Source organism: Somniosus microcephalus, chromosome 5 (assembly GCF_052327205.1).
Source record: "Somniosus microcephalus isolate GS21.2 chromosome 5, FLI_Smic_1.0, whole genome shotgun sequence".
NCBI lineage: Eukaryota > Metazoa > Chordata > Chondrichthyes > Squaliformes > Somniosidae > Somniosus > Somniosus microcephalus.
Window position 1 is genome coordinate 9,664,513 of NC_140991.1, and position 27,435 is coordinate 9,691,947.

At 51.1% G+C, this 27,435-nt stretch overlaps 1 protein-coding gene across 1 annotated transcript in view; it reads right to left on the reverse strand.

The window, feature by feature from the left end:
• Positions 1-27,435, reverse strand: part of LOC147116867 (uncharacterized) — a 128,597-nt gene that overhangs the window by 14,553 nt on the left and 86,609 nt on the right. Inside the window, exons 20-25 of the mRNA XM_085987181.1 lie at positions 24,541-24,692; positions 24,019-24,178; positions 23,558-23,666; positions 21,701-21,834; positions 14,271-14,382; positions 2,754-3,151 (exon numbers count right to left, since the gene is read on the reverse strand). Coding sequence (XP_085843307.1) covers positions 2,754-3,151; positions 14,271-14,382; positions 21,701-21,834; positions 23,558-23,666; positions 24,019-24,178; positions 24,541-24,692 — 1,065 coding nt within the window. The remainder of the gene's footprint in view (positions 1-2,753; positions 3,152-14,270; positions 14,383-21,700; positions 21,835-23,557; positions 23,667-24,018; positions 24,179-24,540; positions 24,693-27,435) is intronic.

A 27,435-nucleotide genomic window follows, 5' to 3' on the forward strand; every position in this document is an offset into this window, starting at 1 on the left:
AGCTGGTTGAGTCACAGAGTCAGAACGGCACAGAATGAGGCCATTCGGCCCATCGAGTCCGTGCCGGCTCTCTGTAGAGCAATCCAGTCAGTCCCATTCCCCTGCTCTATCCCCGTAGCCCTGCAAGTTTATTTCCCTCAAGTGCCTATCCAGTCTCCCCTTGAAAACATTGAGTGTCTCCGCTTACACCACTTCCGTCGGCAGCGAGTTCCGGGTCCTCACCACTCGCTGCGTAAAAAGTTTTTCCTCACGTCCCCCCTGTATCTCTTGCCCAAAACCTTAAATCTGTGTCCCCTAGTCCTTGTACCATCAACTAGTGGGAACAGCCTTTCCCCGTCTAGCCTATCCAAACCCGTCATAATCTTGTCCACCTCTATCAAATCACCCCTCAACCTCCTTTGCTCTAATGAAAACAAAACCAGCTTCTCCAACCTGTCCTTGTAGCTAAGATCCCCCATCCCCGGAACCATTCTGGTAAATCTCCTCTGCACCCTCTCACGGGCCTTCACATCCTTCCTAAAGTGTGGTGACCAGAACTGGATGCAATACTCCAGTTGTGACCTAACCAGGGCTTTATAAAGGTTCAGCATAACTTCTCTACTTTTGTACTCAATACCTCTATTTATGAAGCCCAAGATCCCATATGCTTTGTTAACCACTCTCTCAATATGGCCTGCCACCTTCAGGGACCTATGCACATTAACTCCCAGGTCCCTCTGTCCCTGCACACTCTTTAAAACTGTGCCATTAAGTGTATATTGCCTCTCCCTGTTCCTTCTGCCAAAATGCATCACCTCACACTTCTCTATTAAATTCCATCTGCCACTTGTCTGCCCATTCTGCTAGTCTTTCTATGTCCTGTTGCAGTCAATTGGTATCATCATCACTGTTTGCCACACCCCCAAGTTTGGTGTCAGCGGCAAATTTAGAAATTCTACTCTCTATTCCAATATCCAGGTCGTATAGTGGCCCCAGCACTGACCCTTGGAACACCACTGTCTACCATCCTCCAGTCTGGAAAAACAGCCATTTACCACAACTCGCTGTTTTCTGTCCTTAAGCCAATTCCTTATCCAAGCTGCCACTGACCCACCTATTCCATGAGCCTCAATTTTGTTAGCCAGCCTTCTATGTGGTACTTTGTCAAACGTCTTCCTAAAATCCATGTAGACAACATCCATTGCATTCCCTTCATCAATCCTCTCTGTTACTTCATCAAAAAATTCTATTAGATTAGTCAAACACGATCTGCCTTTTACAAATCCGTGTTGGCTCCTTAATTAGCTTAAACCTCTCCAAGTGCCCGTTAATTTTTTCCTTGATTATTGTTTCTAAAACTTTACCCACCACTGATGTTAAACTGACCGGCCTGTAGTTACTAGGATTGTCCTTACACCCTTTCTTGAACAATGGTGTCACATTTGCCACTTTCCAATCCTCAGGCACCTCCCCCACATCTAGGGAAGATTGGAAAATTATGGCAAGCCCTTCCGCTATCTCCTCCCTCAATTCCCTTAGCAACCTGGGATGCAAGCCATCTGGACCAGGCAACTTATCCACTCTAAGCATACCCAGCGTTTCTCGTACATCCTGTCTATCAATTTTCACCCCTTCCATTGCTTCTACCTTTTCCACTTCGACTGATATTTTGTCAGCATCCACCTCCTTAGTAAACACCGATACAAAGTACTCATTGAGTATTCTAGCCTTGCCCTGTGCCTCTAAGCATATATCGCCTTCTTTGTTTCTAATAGGCCCCACCCTGCCTCTTACTACCTGCTTACTGTTTACATGCCGGTAGAAGATTTTTGGATTCCCTTTTATGTTAACCGCCATTCTACTCTCATTCTCTCTTTGCCAATCTTATTTGCATCTTCACATCCCCTCTCAACTTATTGTATTTGGTCTGATTCTCCCTTGAAGAATTCACCTGACATGCATCATACTCCCTCTTTTTTTTGTTTCATCATCTTCTCTATCTCCCTCGTCATCCAAGGAGCCCTTGCTTTGGTTCCCTTACCCTTCCCACTTGTTGGAATGTACCGAGCCTGTACTTGGAACATCTCCTCCTTAAAGATCACCCATTGTTCTGTTACAGTTGTTCCCGTCAGTCTTTGGTTCCATTTTACCCTGGCTAGATCCTTTCGCATCCCATTGAAGTTAGCCCGATTCCAGTTTAGAAGTTCCACTCTAGATTGTTTCTTGCTCCTCTCCATTGCTAATCCTGCGGTTTGGACAGCGACACCGAGTGGAAGTTAATCTACGGCAGTGTTTCCACCAACCGCTTTAAATAACAACCTGCCGGTTCCTACCTGTTTCTAAACACTGGCTGTTGGAGACTGACGCGACGAGTCTGGGCCAGCAGTGCCCACGCCCCAAGTGCAGGCGGCATCAGAAAGGGCCGGCTAGCTCATCCCACAGACCCTCATCATTGGGCCCCCACTCAATAACAGGCATCCCCCTCCCCATTTAATCCAGTCACAAAAATCTGCACAAATCCCTGCCCAAAACATTCAGAGATCCATGGGAACGTCAGGCGTTCGATTAATGGGCTAGTTCGACCAAAGAGCTGGCATCTGCACGATGGGCCGAATGGCCTCCTTCTGTGCTATATTGTTCTATGATTTCCCTCCCCCACCCAACTCCCCTCTTGAGGAACAGTCAACTGGCGGGAGAGAGAGAGACCGGCTCCAGGGCAACAACAATAATGTGCATTTATATAGCGCCTAAACACCCCAAGGTGACTATCAGACAAAATGCGACACCGAGCCACATAGGGAGATATTAAGGCAGATGAGGTAGGTTTTCCGGCGCGTCTTAAAGGAGAAAAGAGGGGTAGAGATGGGGAGAGGTTGAGGGAGGGAATTCCAGAGCTTGGGGCAGGTGACGAGGAGAGCGAGCGATGGAGAAAGAGCGGCAGGAACCTCGACGGGATTGGTCGGAGACACATCCAGTTGGTCGATTTTCATCATCTTGACTTTTCCCAGGAATCTTTCCAGCTCCTTGAACGGCGCGGTCCCCTGTCCCACCAGCTCCCCGAAGAACGTGGCCGATTCTGGCTCCGCTTCACTCTCCTCGATCTTGGGCAGGGTGAAGTCGATGCACGACCTCCGACACACCGCACTCATCCTCCCGCAGACGCTCACCAGTTCTGCGAAGGGGGAGGAAATGGACAATCATTAGCCGTAAAGAAAAAAGTATCGCTTAGAAAGTTTACAGCCGGTCAGGATGAAGAAGAAAGAGAAAGAGCTTGCATTTATATACTTGTATATTTGCAGTGCAATGAGTAAGGAAGCTGTGCTGGATCTAATTCTGAGGAATGAAGTGGGGCAAGTGGAGCATGTGTCAGTGGGGGAGCATCTGGGAAACAGTCATCACAATAGCATTAGGTTCAGAATAGTTAGGGAAAAGGACAACAAAAAATCAAATGTGAAAATAGTCAACTGCAGGAGAGCTAATTTCAGTGAGTTGAAAAGGGCTCTGACCCAGTGGATTGGAATCAAAGATTGGCAGATAAAACAGTAAATGAGCAATGGGAGGGCTTCAAAGAGGAGATAGTTCGGGTACAGACTAGGCACATTCCCACGAGGGGGAAAGGAAGGGCATCCAAAGCTAGAGCTCCCTGGATGACTAAAGATATAGAGATTAAAATGCAACAGAAAAAGGAGGCTTATGACAAATGCCAGGTTCATAATTCAGTAGCAAACCAAGCTGAATACAGAAAGTACAGAGGGAGGACTGAAAAAAGAAATAAGAGGGACAAAGAGAATGTATGAGAATAGATTAGCGGCCAACATAAAAGGGAACACTAAAGTCTAAATACATAAATAGTCAAAGAAGGGGAAGGGCCGATTAGGGACCAAAAAGGAGATCTTCATTTGGAGGCAGAGAGCATGGCTGAGGTACTAAAGGAAGACTTTGCATCTGTCTTCACTAAAGAAGAGGATGCTGCCAATGTCGCAGTAAAGGAGGAGGCAGTAGTGAAATTGGATAAGAGGTACTTAAAAGGCTGGCGGTGCTTAAAGTAGAAGTCACCCGTCCAGATGGGATGTTGCTGAGGGAAGTAAGAGTGGAAATTGCAGAGGCTCTGGCCACAATCTTCCAATCCTTCTTGGATATGGGAGCGGTGCCAGAGGACTGGCGGATTGCAACTGTCACACCCATTTAAAAAAGGGGAGAGGGATCGTCCCGGCAACTACAGGCAGTCGGGAAACTTTCAGAGGCAATAATCGGGGACAAAATTAATTGGCACTTGGAAAAATATATGGGTTAATAAATGAAAACCAGCACGGATTTGTTAAAGGCAAATCATGTTGAACTAACTTGATTGAGCTCTTGATTGAGAAGTAAAGGAGAGGGTTGATGAGGGCAGTGCGGTTGATGTTGTGCATTTGGGCTTTCAAAAGGTGTTTGATAAAGTACCACAAAGACTTGTTAGCAAAATTAGAGCCCATGGGATTAAAGGGGCAGCGGTGCCAGAGGACTGGCGGATTGCAAATGACGGGTTAATTTGTTAAATAGTTACTTTGCCTCGGTATTTACCAGGGAGACTAACAGGATGGACATGACATTGGAAGCAGAGGACAAACAGGATTTAAAGACATTTAAGATAGAAATAGGTAGATAATTTATAAACTAATCAAACACAGAGAGGATAAAACCTCTGGTCCAGATGGATTGCATCTGCACATGTTAAGAGAGGTTAGGGAAGAGATAGTGGAGGCACTATTACATATATATAAAAATTCATTAGAAAAGGGAATAGTGCCAGTGGACTAGTGGACAGCTAGTGTGATTCCTATATTTAAAAAGGGAGATAGAATAAGTCCAGGGAACTATAGACCAATTAGTTTAACATCAGTAGTAGGAGAGATAATGGAATCCTTACTCAAAGATGTAACAGAAATATATCCAGAAACTGAAATATAATAAAGAGTAGTCAGCACGGATTCCAAAAGGGAAGGTCATGCTTCAACAAGCTTACTGAATTCTTTGAAGATTTAACAGAAAGGTACACATGACTAAGGTGCCCTGAGTCCACGTGCTCTGACAAGTAGCAGAATGGAGAGCAAGCTGGCTACAAAACAGAGCGCCGGGGTTAAAGGTAGTTACTCAGACTGGTGGAAGGTGGGAAGTGGTGTTCCACAAGGAGCGGCGCTGGGAACACTGATGTTCACCTTTTACATAAACAAATTGGAAGGGTGTAGTTAATAGAGGAGAACTACAACAAAACATTAATAAAAGGCGCGTAAATGGCAAATTAATGTCAATACAGCTAAGTGTGAGGTGGTACATTTTGGTGCGAAGAATAAGGAGGCCACACACTGCTTGGATAATAAGTGTCGAAATGGTAGAGGAGCAAGGGGATCGGGGGGGTACAGATCGGGATCGGGGGGTACAGATCGGGATCGGGGGGCACAGATCGGGATCGGGGGGCACAGATCGGGATCGGGGGGCACAGATCGGGATCGGGGGGGTACAGATCGGGATCGGGGGGGTACAGATCGGGATCGGGGGGTACAGATCGGGATCTGGGGGTACAGATCGGGATCGGGGGTACAGATCGGGATCTGGGGGTACAGATCGGGATCTGGGGGTACAGATCGGGATCGGGGGGTACAGATCGGGATCGGGGGGGTACAGATCGGGGGGGGGGGGGGTACAGATCGGGATCGGGGGGCACAGATCGGGATCGGGGGGCACAGATCGGGATCGGGGGGCACAGATCGGGATCGGGGGGCACAGATCGGGATCGGGGGCACAGATCGGGATCGGGGGGCACAGATCGGGATCTGGGGGCACAGATCGGGATCGGGGGTACAGATCGGGATCGGGGGGTACAGATCGGGATCGGGGGGTGCAGATCGGGATCGGGGGGGGGTACAGATCGGGATCTGGGGGTACAGATCGGGATCGGGGGGTGCAGATCGGGATCGGGGGGGTACAGATCGGGATCTGGGGGTGCAGATCGGGATCTGGGGGTGCAGATCGGGATCGGGGGGCGCAGATCGGAATCGGGGGTACAGATCGGGATCGGGGGGTACAGATCGGGATCGGGGGGTGCAGATCGGGATCGGGGGGTACAGATCGGGGGGGGGGGTACAGATCGGGATCGGGGGGGCACAGATCGGGATCGGGGGGTAAAGATCGGGATCTGGGGGTGCAGATCGGGATCTGGGGGTGCAGATCGGGATCGGGGGGGTACAGATCGGGATCTGGGGGTGCAGATCGGGATCTGGGGGTGCAGATCGGGATCGGGGGGCGCAGATCGGGATCGGGGGGCGCAGATCGGAATCGGGGGTACAGATCGGGATCGGGGGGTGCAGATCGGGATCGGGGGGTGCAGATCGGGATCGGGGGGTACAGATCGGGGGGGGGGGGTACAGATCGGGATCGGGGGGGCACAGATCGGGATCGGGGGGTAAAGATCGGGATCTGGGGGTGCAGATCGGGATCTGGGGGTGCAGATCGGGATCGGGGGGCACAGATCGGGATCGGGGGGTACAGATCGGGATCTGGGGGTACAGATCGGGATCGGGGGTACAGATCGGGATCGGGGGGTACAGATCGGGATCGGGGGTACAGATCGGGATCTGGGGGTACAGATCGGGATCGGGGGGGTACAGATCGGGATCGGGGGGGTACAGATCGGGATCGGGGGGGTACAGATCGGGATCGGGGGGTACAGATCGGGGGGGGGGTACAGATCGGGATCGGGGGGCACAGATCGGGATCGGGGGGCACAGATCGGGATCGGGGGGCACAGATCGGGATCGGGGGGCACAGATCGGGATCGGGGGGTACAGATCGGGATCTGGGGGTACAGATCGGGATCGGGGGTACAGATCGGGATCTGGGGGTACAGATCGGGATCGGGGGGTACAGATCGGGATCGGGGGTACAGATCGGGATCTGGGGGTACAGATCGGGATCGGGGGGGTACAGATCGGGATCGGGGGGGTACAGATCGGGATCGGGGGGGTACAGATCGGGATCGGGGGGTACAGATCGGGGGGGGGTACAGATCGGGATCGGGGGGCACAGATCGGGATCGGGGGGCACAGATCGGGTTCGGGGGGCACAGATCGGGATCGGGGGGCACAGATCGGGATCGGGGGGCACAGATCGGGATCGGGGGGCACAGATCGGGATCGGGGGGCACAGATCGGGATCGGGGGGCACAGATCGGGATCGGGGGCCGCAGATCGGGATCGGGGGCCGCAGATCGGGATCGGGGGCCGCAGATCGGGATCGGGGGGCGCAGATCGGGATCTGGGGGGTACAGATCGGGATCTGGGGGCGCAGATCGGGATCGGGGGGGTACAGATCGGGATCGGGGGGTACAGATCGGGATCGGGGGGTGCAGATCGGGATCGGGGGGTGCAGATCGGGATCGGGGGGTACAGATCGGGATCGGGGGGTGCAGATCGGGATCGGGGGGTGCAGATCGGGATGTGCAGATCGGGATCTGGGGGTGCAGATCGGGATCGGGGGGTGCAGATCGGGATCTGGGGGCGCAGATCGGGATCGGGGGGGTACAGATCGGGATCGGGGGTACAGATCGGGATCGGGGGGGTGCAGATCGGGATCGGGGGGCACAGATCGGGATCGGGGGGTGCAGATCGGGATCTGGGGGCGCAGATCGGGATCGGGGGGGTACAGATCGGGATCTGGAGGCGCAGATCGGGATCGGGGGGGGCACAGATCGGGATCGGGGGGGTACAGATCGGGATCGGGGGGGGTACAGATCGGGATCGGGGGGGTACAGATCGGGATCGGGGGGGCACAGATCGGGATCGCACAGATCGGGATCGGGGGGGTACAGATCGGGATCGGGGGGGTACAGATCGGGATCTGGGGGTGCAGATCGGGATCGGGGGGCGCAGATCGGGATCGGGGGGCGCAGATCGGGATCGGGGGGCGCAGATCGGGATCGGGGGGCACAGATCGGGATCGGGGGGCACAGATCGGGATCGGGGGGCACAGATCGGGATCTGGGGGAGCAGATCGGGATCGGGGGTACAGATCGGGATCTGGGGGTGCAGATCGGGATCTGGGGGCACAGATCGGGATCTGGGGGTGCAGATCGGGATCTGGGGGCTCAGATCGGGATCTGGGGGCGCAGATCAGGATCTGGGGGCACAGATCGGGATCGGGGGGTACAGATCGGGATCTGGGGGCTCAGATCGGGATCTGGGGGCACAGATCGGGATCTGGGGGTACAGATCGGGATCGGTAGCATGGTGGTTATGCTACTGGATTAGTAATCCAGAGGCCTGGACTAATGATCCGGAGACGTTGAGTTCAAATCCCACCACTGGGGAATTTAAATTCGGTTCATTTAATTCGGTCAATAAATCTGGAATAAAAAGCTAGTATCAGTAATGGTGACCATGAAACTACCGGATTGTCGTAAAAACCCACCTGGTTCACTAATGCCTTCTGAAATGGCCGAGCAAGCCACTCAGTTGTAAAAAACCGCTACAAAAAACAAGAATAAAACCGGACGGACCACCCGGCATCAATCTCGGCACACCCAGCCCAGTCGACCCTGCAAAGTCCTCCTCACCAACATCTGGGGACTTGTGCCAACATTGGGAGCGCTGTCCCACAGACTGGTCAAGCAACAGCCCGACATTGTCATAATCACAGAATCATACCTTTCAGCCAATGTCCCGAACTCCTCCATCACCATCTAGGGGTGGCTATACAGTCGGGAAGTGGCGGCCCTGGGAGTCCTCAACACCTGGCCCCATGAAGTCTCATGGCTTCAGGTCAAGCATGGGCAAGGAAACCTCCTGCTGATTACCACCTACCGCCCTCCCTCAGCTCCTGCATGTTGAACACCACTTGGAAGAAGCACTGAGAGTAGCAAGGACACAGAATGTACTCTGGGTGGGGGACTTCAATGTCCATCCCCAAGAGTGGCTCGGTAGCAACACGACCGACCGAGCTGGCTGTGTCCTGAAGGACATAGCTGCCAGTCTGGGCCTGCGACAGGTGGTGAGAGAACCAACACGAGGGGAAAAACCTACTTGACCTCCTCCTCACCAATCTACCTGTCGCAAATACATCTGTCCATGACAGCATTGGTAGCAGTGACCACCGCACAGTCATTGTGGAGACAAAGTCCCGTCAAACCAGTGTCCTGATATTAAACAAAGGCAATTGCAATGGCATGAGGGCAGAACTGGCTACAGTGGACTGGAAAAATAAATGAAAAGGTAAGACAGTTGAAATGCAGTGGCGGACATTTAAGGAGATGTTTTATAACTCTCAACAAAAATATATTCCAGTGAGAAAGAAAGATTTTAAGAGAAGGGAGCACCATCCGTGGCTAACTAAGGAAGTAAAGGATGGTATCAAATTGAAAACAAAGGCATACAATGTTGCCAAGATTGGTGGGAGGCCAGAGGATTGGGAACATTTTTAAAAACCAGCAAAGGATGACTAAAAAAAGAGATGAATTATGAGAGTAAACTGGCAAGAAATATTAAAACAGAAAGTAAGAGCTTCTACAGGTATATAAAAAGGAAGAGAGTAGCTAAAGTAAACGTTGGTCCCTTAGAGGATGAGACTGGGGAATTAATAATGGGGAATGGCAGAGACTATGAACAAATATTTTGTATCTGTCTTCACGGTAGAAGACACTAACAACATCCCAATAATGGACAATCAAGGGGCCACAGGGAGGAGGGAACTATAAAGACAATTACTATCACTAAGGAAAAAGTACTTGGTAAAATAATGGGACTAAAAGATGACAAGTCCCCTGGACCAGATGGCCTGCATCCTAGGGTCTTAAAAGAAGTGGCTGCAGAAATAGTGCAATATACCAAAATTCCCTGGGCTCTGGAGAGGTCCCAGCGGATTGGAAAACCGCAAATGTAACACCCCTATTTAAGAAAGAAGGGAGACAGAAAGCAGGAAACTATAGACCAGTTAGCCTAACATCTGTCGTTGGGAAAATGCTGGAGTCCTTCATTAAGGAAGCAATAGCAGGGCATTTGGAAAATCATAATGCAGTCAAGCAGAGTCAGCATGGTTTTATGAAAGGGAAATCATGTTTAACAAATTTGCTGGAGTTATTTGAGGATGTAACAAGCAGGGTGGATAAAGGGGAACCAGTAGATGTGTATTTGGATTTCCAGAAGGCATTCGATAAGGTGCCACATAAAAGGTTACTGCACAAGATAAGAGCTCACGGAGTTGGGGGTAATATAATAGCATGGATAGAGAATTGGCTAACTAACACAAAGCAGAGAGTCAGGATAAATGGGTCATTTTCCGGTTGGCAAACAGTAACTAGTGGGGTGCCACAGGGATCAGTGCTGGGGCCTCAACTATTTACAATCTACATTAGTGACTTGGATGAAGGGACCGAGTGTAATGTAGCCAAGTTTGCGGATGATACAAAGATGGGTGGGAAAGCAAGTTGTGCAGAGGACTCAAAGAACCTGCAAAGGGATATAGACAGGCTAAGTGAGTGGGCAAACATTTGGCAGATGGAGTATAATGTGGGAAAGTGTGAAGTTATCCACTTTGGCAGGAAGAATAAAAAAGCAAATTGTTATTTAAATGGAGAGAGATTACAAAATGCTATAGTTCAGAGGGACTTGGGGGTCCTTGTACATGAAACACAAAAAGTTAGCATGCAGGTACAGCAAGTAATCAAAAAGGCAAATGGAATGTTGGCCTTTATTGCAAGGGGGTTGTAGTATAAAAGTAGGGAAGTCCTGCTACAACTGTACAGGGTGTTGGTGAGACCACACCTGGAGTACTGCGTACAGTTTTGGTCTCCTTATTTAAGGAAGGATATACTTGCATTGGAGGCAGTTCAGAGACGATTCACACGGTTGATTCCTGAGATGAGGGGGTTGACTTATGAAGAAAGGTTGAGCAGGCTAGGCCTATACTCATTGGAATTTAGAAGAATGAGAGGTGATCTTATTGAAACATATAAGATACTGAGGGGGTTCGACAGGGTAGATGCAGAGAGGATGTTTCCCCCCGTGGGGCATAGTTTCAGAATAAAGGGTCGCACTTTTAGAACTGAGATGAGGAGGAATTTCTTCTCTCAGAGGGTCGTAAATCTGTGGAATTCTCTGCCCCAGAGAGCGGTGGAGGCTGGGTCATTAAATACATTTAAGGTGGAGATAGACAGATTTTTACAAGATAAGGGAGTAAAGGGTTATGGGGAGCGGGCAGGGAAGTGGCTTTGAGCCCAAGATCAGCCATGATCTTATTGAATGGCGGAGGAGGCTCGAGGGGCCTAGTGGCCTATTCCTACTCCTATTTCTTGTGTTCACACTGAGGACACCCTCCATCGTGTTGTGTGGCAATACCACCGTGCTAAATGGGATAGATTCAGAACAGATCTAGCAGCTCAAAACTGGGCATCCATGAGGCGCTGTGGGCCAGCAGCAGAATAGTATTCCACCACAATCTGTAACCTCATGGCCCAGCATATCCCTCACTCTACCATTACCATCAAGCCAGGGGACCAACCCTGGTTCAATAAGGAGTGTAGAAGAGCATGCCAGGAGCAGCACCAGGCGTACCTAAAAATGCGGCCAACCTGGGGAAGCTGCAACACAGGACTATATGCATGCTAAAAAGCGGAAGCAGCATGCTATAGACAGATCTAAGTGAACCCACAATCAACGGATCAGATCAAAGCTCTGCAGTCCTGCCATATCCAGTCGTGAATGGTGGTGGACCATTAAACAACTAACAGGACGAGGAGGCTCCATGAATATCCCCATCCTCAATGATGGTGGAGCCCAGCACACGAGTACAAAAGACAAGGCTGAAGCGTTTGCAACCATCTTCAGCCAGAAGTGCTGAGTGGATGATCCATATCGGCCCCCTCCCGAGGTCCCCACCACCACAGAAGCCAGTCTTCAGCCAATTCGATTCACTCCACGTGATATCAAGAAATGGCTGAGCGCACTGGATACAGCAAAGGCTCTGGGCCCCAACAACATCCCGGCTGTCGTGTTGAAGGCATATGTTCCTTAACTAGCCGCACCTCTAGCCAAGCTACTCCACTACAGCTACAACACTGGCATCTATCCGACAATGTGGAAAACTGCCCAGGTATGTCCTGTTCACAAAAAGCAGGACAAATCCAATCCGGCTAATTATTGTCCCATCAGTCCACTCTCAATCATCAGCAAAGTGATGGAAGGTGTCATCGACAGTGCTATCAAGCAGCACTTGCTCACCAATAACCTGCTCACTGATGCCCAGTTTGGGTTCCGCCAAGACCACTTGGCTGCCGACCTCATTACAGTCTTGGTCCAAACATGGACAAAGGAGCTGAATTCCAGAGGTGAGGTGAGAGTGACTGCCATTGACATCAAGGCAGCATTTGACTGAGTGTGGCATTAAGGAGCCCTAGTAAAACTGAAGTCAATGGGAATCAGGGGGAAAACGCTCGACTGGTTGGAGTCATACCTAGCACAAAGGAAGATGGTTGTGGTGGTTGGAGCTCAATCATCACAGCCCCAGGACATCGCTGCAGGAGTTCCTCAGGGCAGTGTCCTACGCCCAACCATCTTCAGCTGCTTCATCAATGACCTTCCCTCCATCATAAGGTCAGAAATGGGCATGTTCACTGATGGCTGCACAGTGTTCAGAGCCATTCACAACTCCTCAGATAATGAAGCAGTCCATGCCCGCATGCAACAAGACCTGGATGACGTTGAGCCTTGGGCTGATAAATGGCAGGTAACATTCGCGCCACGGAAGTGCCAAGCAATGACTATCTCCAACAAGCGAGGGTCTAACCACCTCCCCTTGACATTCAACGGCATTACCATCGCCGAGTCCCCCACCATCAACATCCTGGGGGTCACCATTGACCAGAAACTTAACTGGACCAGCCACATAAATACTGTGGCAACAAGAGCAGGCCAGAGACTGGGTATTCTGCGGCGAGTGTCTCATCTCCTGACTCCCCAAAACCTTTCTACCATCTACAAGGCACAAGTCAGGAGTGTGATGGAATACTCTCCATTTGCCTGGATAAGTGCAGCTCCAACAACACTCAAGAAGCTCGACACCATCCAAGACAAAGCAGCCCGCTTGATTGGCACCCCACCCACCACCTTAAACATTCACTCCCTCCACCACCGGCACACCGTGGCTGCAGTGTGTACCATCTACAAGATGCACTGCAGCAACTCGCCAAGGCTTCTTCGGCAGCACCTCCCAAACCCGTGACCTCTTCCACCTGGAAGGACAAGGGCAGCAAGCGGGTGGGAACACCACCACCTCCAAGTCACACACCACCCTGACTTAGAAGTATATCGCTGTTCCTTCATTGTCACTGGGTCAAAATCCTGGAACTCCCTCCCTAACAGCACTGTGGGAGTACCTTCACCACACGGCCTGCAGCGGTTCAAGAAGGCAACTCACCACCACCTTCTCAAGGGCAATTAGGGATGGGCAATAAATGCTGGCCTTGCCAGCGACGCCCACAATCCATGAACAAATATTTAAAAAAAACACACAGGTCACTAAAAGTAGCAACATAAGTTAACAAGGCCATAAAAAAAGCAATTGAGCTGGGGTTCATTTCTACAGGGATAGAACTGAAAAGCAGTAGTTATGTTAAACTTTTGAACCTTGGTTAGTCCAAACTTTTGAACCTTGGTTAGTCCACACTTTGAGTACTGTACACAGTTCTGGTCTCCATATTATAATAAAAAAGATATAGAGGCACTGGAGAAGGTGCAAAAAAGATTTACTAGGATGATAACAGAACTGAGAGGATATATCTAGCAGGAAAGACTGAACAGGCTGGGGCTCCTTTCTCTGGAAAAGTGAAGGCTGAGGGGTGACCTGATCGAGGTCTATAAGATCATGAAAGGGTTTGATAGGGTAGATGTAGAGAAGATGTTTCCACTTGTGGGGGAGACCAGAACTAGGGGCCATAAATAGGAGATAGTCACTAATAAATCCAATCGGGAATTCAGGAGAAACTTCTTTACCCAGAGAGTGGTGAGAATGTGGAACTCGCTGCCACAGGGAGTGGTTGAGGCGAATCGCATTGCTGCATTTAAGGGGAGGCTAGACAAGCACATGAGGGAGAAGGGGGTAGAAGGAGATGCTGATGGGGTGAGATGGCTGGAGGTGGGAGGAGGCTCGTGTGGAGCATAAACACCGTCACGGACCAGTTGGGCCGAATGGCCTGTTTCTGTGCTGTACATAGTATGTAATTCTATGCAAGTCGTCACCCAATATACAGGAAGAACCAAACTTACTGGGGATGATTTCATCGATTATCTTCAGCGGCTTCAAGATGGGCTCGAACTGCACCAACAGATCGCTGCAGATTTCATCGAGAACCAGCTTCAGGCGAGAGTGGATTTCTTGCTTGAACCGGGACAGAGAGGGAGAGACGAATGTTACTCAACGCAATCTTGTACTACCTCTGCCCACCACACAGTGGCAGTGCTCACCACAATCTTTGGCTGAGGACTTGCGAATAATTTCTGGATCGACTGAAAAAACACAACACTGTTTAAAAACAAATATATCTCCGGGAGCCTACATGAGCAGAGGGACCATTAGACCCGGTACCAGATGACATTCAGTTGGTAAAGGTCATTGACCTGAATACTGGGCGGCGGGGGTGATTTAAAGGTTAGACGTAGACGGAAGAGACCAAATTTTGTAGGAGACACCTGCAAATGCAGGCTACTGTCAGTCGCCATCTCCCCCAGACCCTGTCAGTCTCCATCTCCCCCAGACCGTCAGTCTCCCTCTCCCCCCCACCCAGACCCTGTCAGTCTCCCTCTCCTCCCCCCCCCCCCCCCCAGGCCCCGTCAGTCTCCCCCTCCCCCCCCCGCCGAGACCCTGTCAGTCTCCCTCTCCCCCCCCCCCAGACCCGGTCAGTCTGCCTCTACACCCCCTCGCCTGTCGGACTGACCCCCCCCCACTCAATTCACAATTCAAATCGCTTTATTGGCATGATAAGTTACATCTTATGTTGCCAAAGCATCAAAATACATTTATGGTTTAGCACATAAACGCAGTTCTATTCATACAGTGTATAAACAGGTATATCCCTGAGTGTATAAATATACATTCGCATTGTTTATATATATTCTTTTCTTAGTTTACTGGTTGTCCCTCTGTTCATGGCAAGCTGTAACATAGTGTGCCGCCAGTGTTATACAGCTTCTCTCCTCTCCCAGTAGGAATGGGAGTTTTTGGTTGTCATTCAGATTTCTGAAATCAGGGCATATTTGTGAGAATTTTTGGTAGAAATTCTCCCTGATGCCCTGATATTTTCCACAAGCTGTGAGGAAGTGCATCTCTGTCTCCACCACTCCCTGACTGCAGTGAGAGCATATCCTGTCCTCTCTTGGCAGCCTGGTCTGCCTTTTTCGATCGCTAGGCTATGTTCGCTAAGTCTGTACCTTGTCAAGGTTCTTCTCAGTTTGTTATCCTTTACCATGGTCAGGTAATCAGCTATGTTGTATTGTCTGTTTAGGGCCAAGTAGCAATTGAGTTTGCTTTGGGTTTTTGTTGTTTCTGCCCAATATGTCAGATATTTTTCCTTTTGCTTAGCGACGATTGTGTTGGGTCGAATTCTTTGTGTTACCCTGTCACTGTCCTGGGGCTGGTTATTGTTAGTATTGTTAGTAGTTACTTCACTGAGTCCCAGGACTAGTTGACTGAGGGTATTCTTCTTTATGGTCAGCTCTTGGCATTTCAGGGCGTCGTAGTGATGGCATTGGGGATTGCTCATTTGTAGGTGATTCCAAAATTTGGTGGCTCTTTTTTGGATAGTGATTATTAATGGATATTGGCCTAGTTCCGCCCTGCATGCATTGTTTACTGTTTTCCTTTGAGTCCGGAGGATACTTTTACAGAATTCTGCATGTAGGATCTCAATTGGGTGTTTGTCCCATTTTGCAAATTCTTGTTGAGTTAGTGGTCCCCATACCTCACTGCCATAGAGTGCAATTGGTTCAATTACTGATTTGAAAATTTTGAGCCAAATGCTAATTGGGATTTCTACTTGGATTGATTTTTTGATGGCATAGAAAGCCCTTCTTGCTTTCTCTTTCAGTTCATTCACAGCCAGTTTGAAGTTTCCCGTAGAACTGACTTTTAAGCCCAAGTATGTGTAGTTAGTGGTTTGTTCAATTTTGGTTGTTCCTACTGTGAAATTTATTTTGGGTCCCTGATGTTTGGATCTTTGCTGGAACACAAGGACTTTGGTTTTTTGGGGATTTATTGTCAGGGCCCAAGTCTGGCAGTACAACTCCAGCAGGTCCAGGTTTTGCTGTAGCTCCTCTTTAGTAGGTGACAGCAGAACCAGGTCGTCTGCATAGAGGAGGAATTTAACCTTGGATTCATATAGGGTGAGGCCGGGTGCTGTAGATTGTTCAAGTAGTTTTGCCAATCCATTTATGTAAATATTAAAGAGTGTCGGTGAGATTGGCGAGCCCTGCGTCACCCCCCGCCCCTGTGGGAAGTATTTTGTTTGTTTGTCTCCAATTTTAACTGCACATTTGTTGTTTGTATACATTGATTTAATTACATCATATGTTTTCCCTCCTACCCCGCTTTCGATAAGTTTCAGGAATAAACCGTCATGCCAGATGGAGTCGAAAGCCTTCTGGAAATCTACAAAGCATGCGTAGATTTTGCTTTTGTTATGGTGAACGTGTTTGTCAATTAGGGTCTGTAGGGTGAAGATATGATCGGATGTTCTATAGTTTGGCAGGAATCCAATTTGGCTTTTACTCAAGACATTGTGCTCCTCAAGGAAGTTTATAAGTCTTTTGTTTATGATGCTACAGAATACCTTCCCCAGGTTACTGTTTACACAGATGCCTCGATAGTTGTTTGGGTCGATTTTGTCCCCACTTTTGTATATGGGCGTTATGAGTCCTTTGTTCCAGATATCAGGGAAATAACCGACACTCAGAACCAAGTTGAAGAGTTTTAGGATAGCCAGTTTCATTTTGTTGTCTGTGTGTTTAATCATCTCATTTAGTATGCCGTCTGTCCCGCAGGCTTTTCCTGGTCGCAGGTCCTTGAGTTTTTCAAGAAGTTCTTTTTCTGTTATTATGGCGTCCAGCGGGTTTTGGTTATCTTTTATGGCCATTTCTAGCTTTTCCAGTTTTTTGCATATTTGGTGTTGCTCTGGTCTTAGTGTGTTTTTCTGGTATAATTTTTCAAAGTGGTTTACCCATGTGTCCCCATTATGAATGGCCAAATCGTCGTGTTGTTTTTTGTGTAGTGTTTTCAAGTTTTCCCAGAAACAATTGGAATCAATGGATTTCTCCATGGAGCTGAGTGTATTCTTAATATATTGCTCTTTTTTGGTTCTGAGTGTGTTTCTGTATTGTGTTAGTGTCTGACAATAAGTAAGGCGTAGTTCCTCGTTTTCTGGATGTCTGTGTTTTTGGTTTGATATTTTTCTAAGTTTTTTCCTCATGTTATGGCAATCTCGGTCAAACCATTTTTCATAGTTTTTTGTTTTGGGTTTGTTCTTGCGAGCTTTCAAGTTTGCATTTGTTGCCAAATTATCAAAAATATTGTTTAGTTTACTAACTGCCCGGTTTACGCCTTCTTTATTGTGAGTGTATATGTTATCCAGAAAGGTGTCTAAGAGAGCTTGAGTTGATGCGTTGCTAATTGTTTTCTGGTATTTTTCCGTGTCGTTTTTGGCCCATCTGTACGATTTTTTGGTGTTGTACAGTTTACTGGGTTGTGTTTCTATGTTGTTTGTTTCTGTCTTTTTGAGGAACATAGTAATTTGACTGTGATCTGACAGTGTTGTTTGTGGTTTGACTGTGAATGCTCTGAAAGAGGATGGGTCTAAGTCTGTAATCATATAGTCTACTGTGCTGCAGCCAAGAGGTGAGCAATAGGTCGATCTTCCTAGGAGGTCTCCTATGAACCTACCATTGACAATGTACAGACCCAGGTTTCGACAGAGCTGTAGTAGCTGTTTTCCGTTGGTATTTGACTGCTTGTCGCAGTTATGCCTGTATGGAAGGGAAGGGATGTCAAAGTGGTTATTCCCGAAAACGTAATTGTTTCCCTGATTATTGGTGAAGTCTGGTTCTTCGCCCGTTCTTGAATTGAGGTCCCCACAGATCAACACGTTCCCCTGGGCCTGGTATTGGATAATTTCCCCCTCCATGTTGGAGAAGGTGTCCTCTTTAAAGTACGGGGAATCGATTGGAGGGATATAAAGTGCGCAAATGTAAACATCTTGGGTGTTTGAGATAATCTCCCTCTCAAGTTTGAGCCACATATGGTTTTCGCCCTTTTTTATAAATTTGATGTAATTCTTAAGTTCTGTTTTAAACCAGATCAGTATGCCTCCGGAGTCTCTGCCTTGGGTTACACTTGGTAATTTATTGGAGGGGACCACCAGCTCAGTGTACCCTTGGGGACAGCCAGTGTGTCCTTTTCCTTTATACCAAGTTTCCTGTAAAATGATAATATCTAGGTCTTTAGTTTCATCTATGAACTCTGGGGTCCTACTTTTCACTTCTCGCAGTGAAGAGCGTAGACCTTGGATATTCCAGGTCGAAATATATAAGGATTTCATGTTAAGTTTGATCTTTTACTATGATAGGTTAAAGAGTGGTACGTGTTTGTCGTGTCTAAGTGTGGGAAAAAAAAGATCACATCAGTTGTCTACAAAAGTTAATACAATTTGGTTACAGTTCTTTCTATTAATTAGTCCTTGATCCATAAGGCGGAAGTAGATGCTGCTGCACATCTGCTTATTGTCTCTTAATGGATTGTTTCTGTCTGAGGTATTGCGTACGTCCTGTGCATCTCTCCCTCTGTCTGGCTGGGAGCAGTCCTATTCCCCTGTGGGACAGGAGTGGTGCAGGTCTGATATTGTTGTTTTGCATGGGGATCCTCTCTGGTCTCGGTTGGTGTGTTGGTGGTCCTTGTAGTGTTCCTGATATGTACCCCGCTGATCTCTGGTGGTCGGGGGGGGGTCCTCTTGGAGTCTGGGTATGGACCCGGTTAAAAGCGACGTCCTTCAGGGCTTTAGCAAAGATCGATATTCTTTGCCTTTGGATGTGGACGTGGTCGTAAAGACATTCCTCATCGAGGGTGGGGTGTTGGGCCAGGTGTACGTTGTGGTTTGATTCGCAGTCTCTTGCTATGCTGGCATTTATCTCATGAATTGTGTTGTTGTTGAAGTCTGTTCTCGGCAATATTGTGGAAACAGTGATTCTAGTATTTGGAAATGTACTGCTTGCTTTCCTAATCATTGCTCTGAGCGATGTTGCTACTTCTTTCTGTTGGGTCTTTAGGTCATTTGTGCCCGTGTGTATTATTATGTGTTGGGGGGAGCCTAATCTGGCTTTGGTCAGCCATCCCATGGCTCTGTTTGTTGTTGGGCACCAGATCTTTTCTACTTTACTTCTAGGGAATAGCTTTTTCTCCCATAGAAATTTCCCATTTGAGTCTATGAGTATTACGACGTCAGCCTTGTTTGTGTTTACTGTCTGGTGGCTTTCGCTTGGACTCATAGTGTGTGTGCTGGGCTGGGGTGTCTGGTGTGTGCGTACCTCTTGTGAGCGGCCCGCTTGTGGTTCCACGGTGGTGGGGGAAGATTGCGAATCAGTATGCTGGTCGGTCTGTGTGGCACCCCTTGTATTGTGTGTCTGTTGCTTTTGTTCCGTGTGGGAGTGCAGCCGTTCCGTCCGGCTCTGTCTTGTCTTATCTCTAGCCTCTGGTTGCTGGTCTAATGGTGTTATCTCTCCCCCCCTCGCCTGTCGGACTGACCCCCCACTCCCCCCCCTCGCCGGTCGGACTGACCCCCCCCACTCACCTGTCGGACTGACCCCCCCCACTCGCCTGTCGGACTGACCCCCCCACTCCCCCCCTCGCCTGTCGGACTGACCCCCCCACTCCCCGCCTCGCCTGTCGGACTGACCCCCCACTCCCCCCCCCCTCGCCGGTCGGACTGACCCCCCCACTCGCCTGTCGGACTGACCCCCCCACTCGCCTGTCGGACTGACCCCCCCACTCCCCCCCTCGCCTGTCGGACTGACCCCCCCACTCCCCCCCTCGCCTGTCGGACTGACCCACCCACTCCCCCCCCTCGCCTGTCGGACTGACCCACCCCCCCTCGCCTGTCGGACTGACCCCCCCCAATTCGCCTGTCGGACTGACCCACCCCCCCTCGCCTGTCGGACTGACCCACCCCCCCTCGCCTGTCGGACTGACCACCCCCCCCTTCGCCTGTCGGACTGACCCCCCCACCCCCCTCCTTCGCCTGTCGGACTGACCCCCCCCCCTTCGCCTGTCGGACTGATCCCCCCCCCTTCGCCTGTCGGACTGATCCCCCCCCTTCGCCTGTCGGACTGTCCCCACCCCCCCTCGCCTGTCGGACTGTCCCCACCCCCCCTCGCCTGTCGGACTGACTCCCCCCCCCCCTCGCCTGTCGGACTGACTCCCCCCCCCCCCCCCCACCCTCACCTGTCGGACTGACCCCCCCCCCCTCGCCTGTCGGACTGACCCCCCCCCCCCAATTCACCTGTCGGACTGACCCCCCCCCCCCCCCCCCCCCTGTCGGACTGACTCCCCCCCCCCCCCCTGTCGGACTGTCCCCACCCCCCCTCGCCTGTCGGACTGACTCCCCCCCCCCCCCTCGCCTGTTGGACTGACTCCCCCCCCCCTCGCCTGTCGGACTGACTCCCCCCCCCCTCGCCTGTCGGACTGACTCCCCCCCCCCCCTCGCCTGTCGGACTGACTCCCCCCCCCCTCGCCTGTTGGACTGACTCTCCCCCCCCCCCTCGCCTGTTGGACTGACTCCCCCCCCCCCCCTCTCGGACTGACCCCCCCCCCCCCCCTCGCCTGTCGGACTGACCCCCCCCCCTCGCCTGTCGGACTGCCTCCGCCCCCCCCCTTGCCTGTCGGACTGCCTCCGCCCCCCCCCCCTCGCCTGTCGGACTGACTCCCCCCCCCCCCCTCGCCTGTCGGACTGACTCCCCCCCCCCCCCCTCGCCTGTCGGACTGACTCCCCCCCCCCCCCTCGCCTGTCGGACTGACTCTGCCCCCCCCCCCCCTCGCCTGTCGGACTGACTCCCCCCCCCCCCCCCCCTGTCGGACTGACTCCGCCCCCCCCCCCTCGCCTGTCGGACTGACTCCCCCCCCTCGCCTGTCGGACTGACTCCCCCCCCCCCCCGTCGCCTGTCGGACTGACTCCCCCCCCCCCCCCTCGCCTGTCGGACTGACTCCCCCCCCTCGCCTGTCGGACTGACTCCGCCCCCCCCTCGCCTGTCGGACTGACTCCCCCCCCCCCCCCTCGCCTGTCGGACTGACTCCGCCCCCCCCTCGCCTGTCGGACTGACTCCGCCCCCCCCCTCGCCTGTCGGACTGACTCCTCTCCCCCCCCCCTCGCCTGTCGGACTGACTCTCCCCACCCCCCCCCCTCGCCTGTCGGACTGACTCCGCCCCCCCCCTCGCCTGTCGGACTGACTCCTCTCCCCCCCCCCCCCCCTGTCGGACTGACTCCTCTCCCCGCCCCCCCTTCGCCTGTCGGACTGACTCCCCCCCCCCCCCCTCGCCTGTCGGACTGACTCCCCCCCACCCCCCTCGCCTGTCGGACTGACTCCCCCCCACCCCCCTCGCCTGTCGGACTGACTCCCCCCCCCCCCACTGTCGGACTGACTCCCCCCCCGCCCCCCCTCACCTGTAGGAGGTCGAGTTGGTCCATGAGCTTCCTCGAGGCGGTGTTGAAGATGTAGTCTCTGTGTGCCCGGACGTGGTTCTCCACGTGAGATTTCATCCGTGCAAAGCAGCCAGGTCCAAACTCCGACTGACAAGCTGAAGGGAGGAGTTGTAAAAACGGTTAAATGTAAAGAATGAAAGAACAAGCAAACTAACATGCATTTCTATAGCTCCTTTCACCACCTCAGGACGTCCCAAAGCGCTTTACAGCCAATGAAAAGCTTTTGAAGATCATTTACTGCAGGAAACGTGGTAACCAATTTGCGCACAGCAAGCTCAGCACTGTGATAATGACCAGGTAAACTGTTTTAGTGATGTTGATTGAGAGATAAATATTGGAAAAGTACACCGGGGAGAATCAAATCAAATCAAAAATCAAATCAACTTTTATTGTCATTGTTAGTGCACAAGTGCAGTACAACGAAATGTAGGCTTGCGGCTTCCGAGAGTGTACATTTGGATTAAGACATTTAAACATTCAACATACATTTGGCTTGTAGTATATTAACATAAATATAACCATAATAAAGTGCATTGGCAGATGTGCAGGCTTTAGAGTTTATTTGTGGAGTTCAGTAGGATGACAGCCCTGGGAAAGAAGCTGTTCCTAAATCTGGTTGTTCGGGTGCGAATGCATCTGTAGCGTCTCCCAGATGGCAGGAGGGCGAACAGACTGTGGCTGGGGTGGGTAGGGTCTTTGATGATGGTCAGTGACCTCCGTAAACAGCGTTTCTGGTATATGTGCTCTATGGTCGGTAGCCGGGTGCCGGTAATGCGTTGGGCAGTTTTGACTACCCGCTGCAGGGCTTTCCGGTCATAGTAGCTACAGCTGCCATACCATACTGTGATACAGTTCGTCAGGATGCTCTCTATAGTGCAGCGGTAAAAGTTAACTCCCCTGCTCTTCTTTGAAAGAGTGCCATGGGATCTTTTATGTCCACCTGAGAGCGCAGATGGGGCCTCGGTTGAACGTCTCATCTGAAAGATGGCCCCTCCAACAGTGCAGCACTCCCTCAGTACTGCCCCTCCGACAGTGCAGCACTCCCTCAGTACTGCCCCTCCGACAGTGCAGCGCTCCCTCAGTACTGACCCTCCGACAGTGCAGCACTCCCTCAGTACTGCCCCTCCGACAGTGCAGCACTCCCTCAGTACTGCCCCTCCGACAGTGCCGCACTCCCTCAGTACTGACCCTCCGACAGTGCGGCGCTCCCTCAGTACTGCCCCTCCGACAGTGCGGCGCTCCCTCAGTACTGCCCCTCCGACAGTGCGGCGCTCCCTCAGCACTGCCCCTCCGACAGTGCGGCGCTCCCTCAGTACTGCCCCTCCGACAGTGCGGCGCTCCCTCAGTACTGCCCCTCCGACAGTGCGGCGCTCCCTCAGTACTGCCCCTCCGACAGTGCCGCACTCCCTCAGTACTGCCCCTCCGACAGTGCGGCGCTCCCTCAGTACTGACCCTCCGACAGTGCGGCGCTCCCTCAGTACTGCCCCTGCGACAGTGCAGCGCTCCCTCAGTGCTGACCCTCCGACAGTGCAGTGCTCCCTCAGTACTGCACTGGTGTGTCAGCCTGGATTATGTGCTCTGGAGTGGGACTTGAACCCACAACCTTCCGCCTCAGAGGTGATAGTGCTACCCGCTAAGCCATGGCTGACACACAATAGTTTAGCAAAACGTTGTGTGTGGTTGCTTACTGACAACAGATGGAGGAGGCCTGGGTCGGATTTGACTGCAGGCCCCAGGGGGAGAAGGGGCATCCTACAGTCTGGTGTTGATTTAGGAACTGGTGATAAACAGCTAAGCGCATTGTGAGCGATCACTTACCCGTGTAGGCAGTTGTCATCTCATGCTGGACGGCCGGGTTCAATATTCTGGAGATGCTTCGGTGTCGCGTAATGATGTCTTCCACGAGCGTCAGGATAAAGTTGTCCAGCTGTGTGAGAGAGAGAGAGAATTCAGTTATCCCAACAATCCCTAGAAAAAGTACCCGGGGCCAACAGGGTTAGAGGGGGTAAATAAGCCTCAGAAATAGGCCTGAACTGGTTCTTCAGACGGAAAACCCACTGCTGTGCGGGCGGCCATTTTGGTTGAGTCACCGTGGCATTCGTGCTACTTTCATACTTTATTTTTGATATAAACAACTAGTTAATTGAAGGGAAAAAAAGTGAATTTCTGGGAGATTTGTGTTCTGAATAGTTTGGGGGCGAGGGGGGGCGACGGGGGTGAGCGACTGGGGCGAGACGGGGGACGAGACAGGGGGCGAGGGCCGTGCTGCCGTCACAGACCTTGGCTTCCACGGCAGGGAGTTGCTGCTGCAGGATGTAATCCACGGGTTGCGTGTCCCTCTCGATCCGCCACAGACGCTGCTTGAGGTCGCTGAAGAAACGTCGGAGTTTCACCAGGACTGCCGTCTTGAATCTCGCCAAATGCTGAAAGACGGACTTGCTGCAGAGAGAGAGAGAGAGAGAGAGAGAGAGAGAGAGAGGACAGTCACCGAGAACCTGAGACACACACGGCCAACGGGGCAAGCCAGGGGGGCAAAGTACAGCACATCCCCCAACGCTGCTCGCCCCCTTCCCCACCTCTCCGTTCCTTTCCCCCCTCCCCGTCCCTGCTCGCCACTCTCCCTCCCCTCTTCCCCCTCCCTTTCCTTTCCCTTCCCCCCTCACCCCTCTGCTCCTTTCATTCCCCTCCCTCCCCCCTGCTCCTTTCCTTCCCCTCCCTTTCCCCCACTCCCTTCTCCATCCTCCCCCCAACCCACTATTACCTCTCCTCCGGCACGAGGGTCCTGGATTCAGACGACTTACGTGAACACCTCATTCCAGACCACCAGCAGGGACGTGAGCATTGGGTGCGTCAGCTCCTCGTTGAAGTCGATGAGTCCACAGGCGGGGGAGGTGAAAGTTCCGTTGCGGTCGCAGGTAGCTTTATAGGTCGGGTACGGATAGCCATTGGGAGGCTGTTCACCAGAGAGGGGAGAGAAGCAACACAAGGTGAGGCCTGGGAAACCGACAAGAATCACACAGCACCGAGGGCCGGTGCTACAGAAAATCCACAGCACAGGAGAAGGCCATTCGGCCCGTCGTGCCTGTGCCAGCCCTTTGAAAGAACTATCCAAGTAGTCTCACTCCCCCACTCTTTCCACATAGCCCTGTAAATTTTTCCTTTTCAAGTATTTATCCAAATCCCTTTTGAAAGTTATTATTGAATCTTCCACCACCCTTTCAGACAGTGAATTCCAGATCATCACAACTCGCTGTGTAAAGAAAAAATTCTCATCTCCACTCTGGTTCTTTTGGCAATTATCTTAAATCTGTGTCCTCTGGTTACTGATCCTCCCGCCACTGGAAACAACTTTGGATTGATACAGGGATATGGAGCGGGAGTGGGGCTCTGGGATTAGTTTGGGATTGATACAGGGATATGGAGCGGGAGTGGGGCTTTGGGATTAGTTTGGGATTGATACAGGGATATGGAGCGGGAGTGGGGCTGTGGGATTAGTTTGGGATTGATACAGGGATAAGGGGAGAGCGCGGGGCAGTGGGATTAGCTTGGGATTGATACAGGGCTATGGAGCGGGAGTGGGGCTGTGGGATTAGTTTGGGATTAATACAGGGATAAGGGGAGAGCGCAGGGCAGTGGGATTAGCTTGGGATTGATACAGGGCTATGGAGCGGGAGTGGGGCTTTGGGATTAGTTTGGGATTGATACAGGGATATGGAGCGGGAGTGGGGCTGTGGGATTAGTTTGGGATATGGAGCGGGAGTGGGGCTGTGGGATTGGTTTGGGATTGATACAGGGATATGGAGCGGGGCTCTGGGATTAGTTTGGGATTGATACAGGGATATGGAGCGGGAGTGGGGCTGTGGGATTAGTTTGGGATTGATACAGGGATATGGAGCGGGAGTGGGGCTGTGGGATTAGTTTGGGATTGATACAGGGATATGGAGCGGGAGTGGGGCTGTGGGATTAGTTTGGGATTGATACAGGGATATGGAGCGGGAGTGGGGCTGTGGGATTAGTTTGGGATTGATACAGGGATATGGAGCGGGAGTGGGGCTGTGGGATTAGTTTGGGATTGATACAGGGATATGGAGCGGGAGTGGGGCTGTGGGATTAGTTTGGGATTGATACAGGGATATAAGAACATAAGAAATAGGAGCAGGAGTTGGCCAATCGGCCCCTCGAGCCTGCTCCGCCATTCAATAAGATCATGGCTGATCTGATCCTAACCGCCAATCCACTATCACAGAACCGTCTCCTGAATCTAACAGAATTAGACACACGAAATAGGAGCAGGATCAGGCTACACGGCCCCTGGGCCCGCTCCGCTACCCACAGGGCCATGTCCGATCCGAACCTAGACTCATGTCCAAATTCCTGCCCGCTCCCCGCAACCCTTAATTCCCTTTTCTTCTAGGAAACTGTCTATTTCTGTTTTAAATTTATGTAATGATGTAGCTTCTACAGCTTTTTGGGGCAGCATATTCCATGGACCTACCACCCTCTGAGTGAAGTAGTTCCTCCTAATCTCAGTTTTGAAAGAGCAGCCCCTTATTCTAAGACTATGCCCCCTAGTTCTAGTTTCACCCATCATCTGGAACATCCTCCCCGCATCCACCCGATCCAACCCCTTCACAATCTTATATGTTTCAATAAGATCGCCTCTCATTCTTCTGAACTCCAATGAGTAGAGTCCCAATCTACTCAACCTCTCCTCATATGTCCATCCCCTCATCCCCGGGATTAACCGAGTGAACCTTCTTTGTACTGACTCGAGAGCAAGTATGTCTTTTCTTAAGTATGGACACCAAAACTGTATGCAGTATTCCAGGTGCAGTCTCACCAATACCTTGTACAACTGAAGCAATACCTCCCTATTTTTATATTCTATCCCCCTAGCAATGAAAGCCAACATTCCATTGGCCTTCTTGATCACTTGCTGCACCTGCATACTAACCTTTTGAGTTTCGTGCACCAGGACCCCCAGATCCCGTTGTACTTCAGTACTTTCCAGTTTCTTGCCATTAAGATAATAACTTGCTCTACGATTTTTCCTGCCAAAGTGCATAACCTCACACTTTCCAGTATTGTATTCCATCTGCCAAGTCTCTGCCCACTTACTTAGCCTGTCTATGTCCCCTTGCAGGTTTTTTATGTCCTCCTCTCTCACTACTTTCCCTCCCATCTTAGTATCATCTGCAAACTTTGATATGTTACACTCGGTCCCCTCCTCCAAATCGTTAATATAGATTGTAAAGAGTTGGGGACCCAGCACTGACCCCTGCGGAACACCACTAGTTACTGATTGCCAGTCTGAGAATGAACCATTTATCCCAACTCTCTGCCTTCTGTTAGATAGCCAATCCTCTATCCATGCCAGAATATTACCCCCAATCCCGTGATTTTTTATCTTAAGCAATAATCTTTTGTGTGGCACCTTGTCAAATGCCTTTTGGAAGTCTAAATACACCACGTCCACTGGTTCACCTTTATCCACCCTATATGTTACTTCCTCAAAGAACTCCAGCAAATTTGTCAAACATGACTTCCCCTTCATAAAACCATGCTGACTTTGTCTTATTAAACTATGATTATCCAAATGTCCTGTTACTGTCTCCTTAATAATGGACTCCAAAATTTTACCTACCACAGATGTTAGGCTAACCGGTCTATAGTTTCCAGCCTTCTGTCTACTGCCC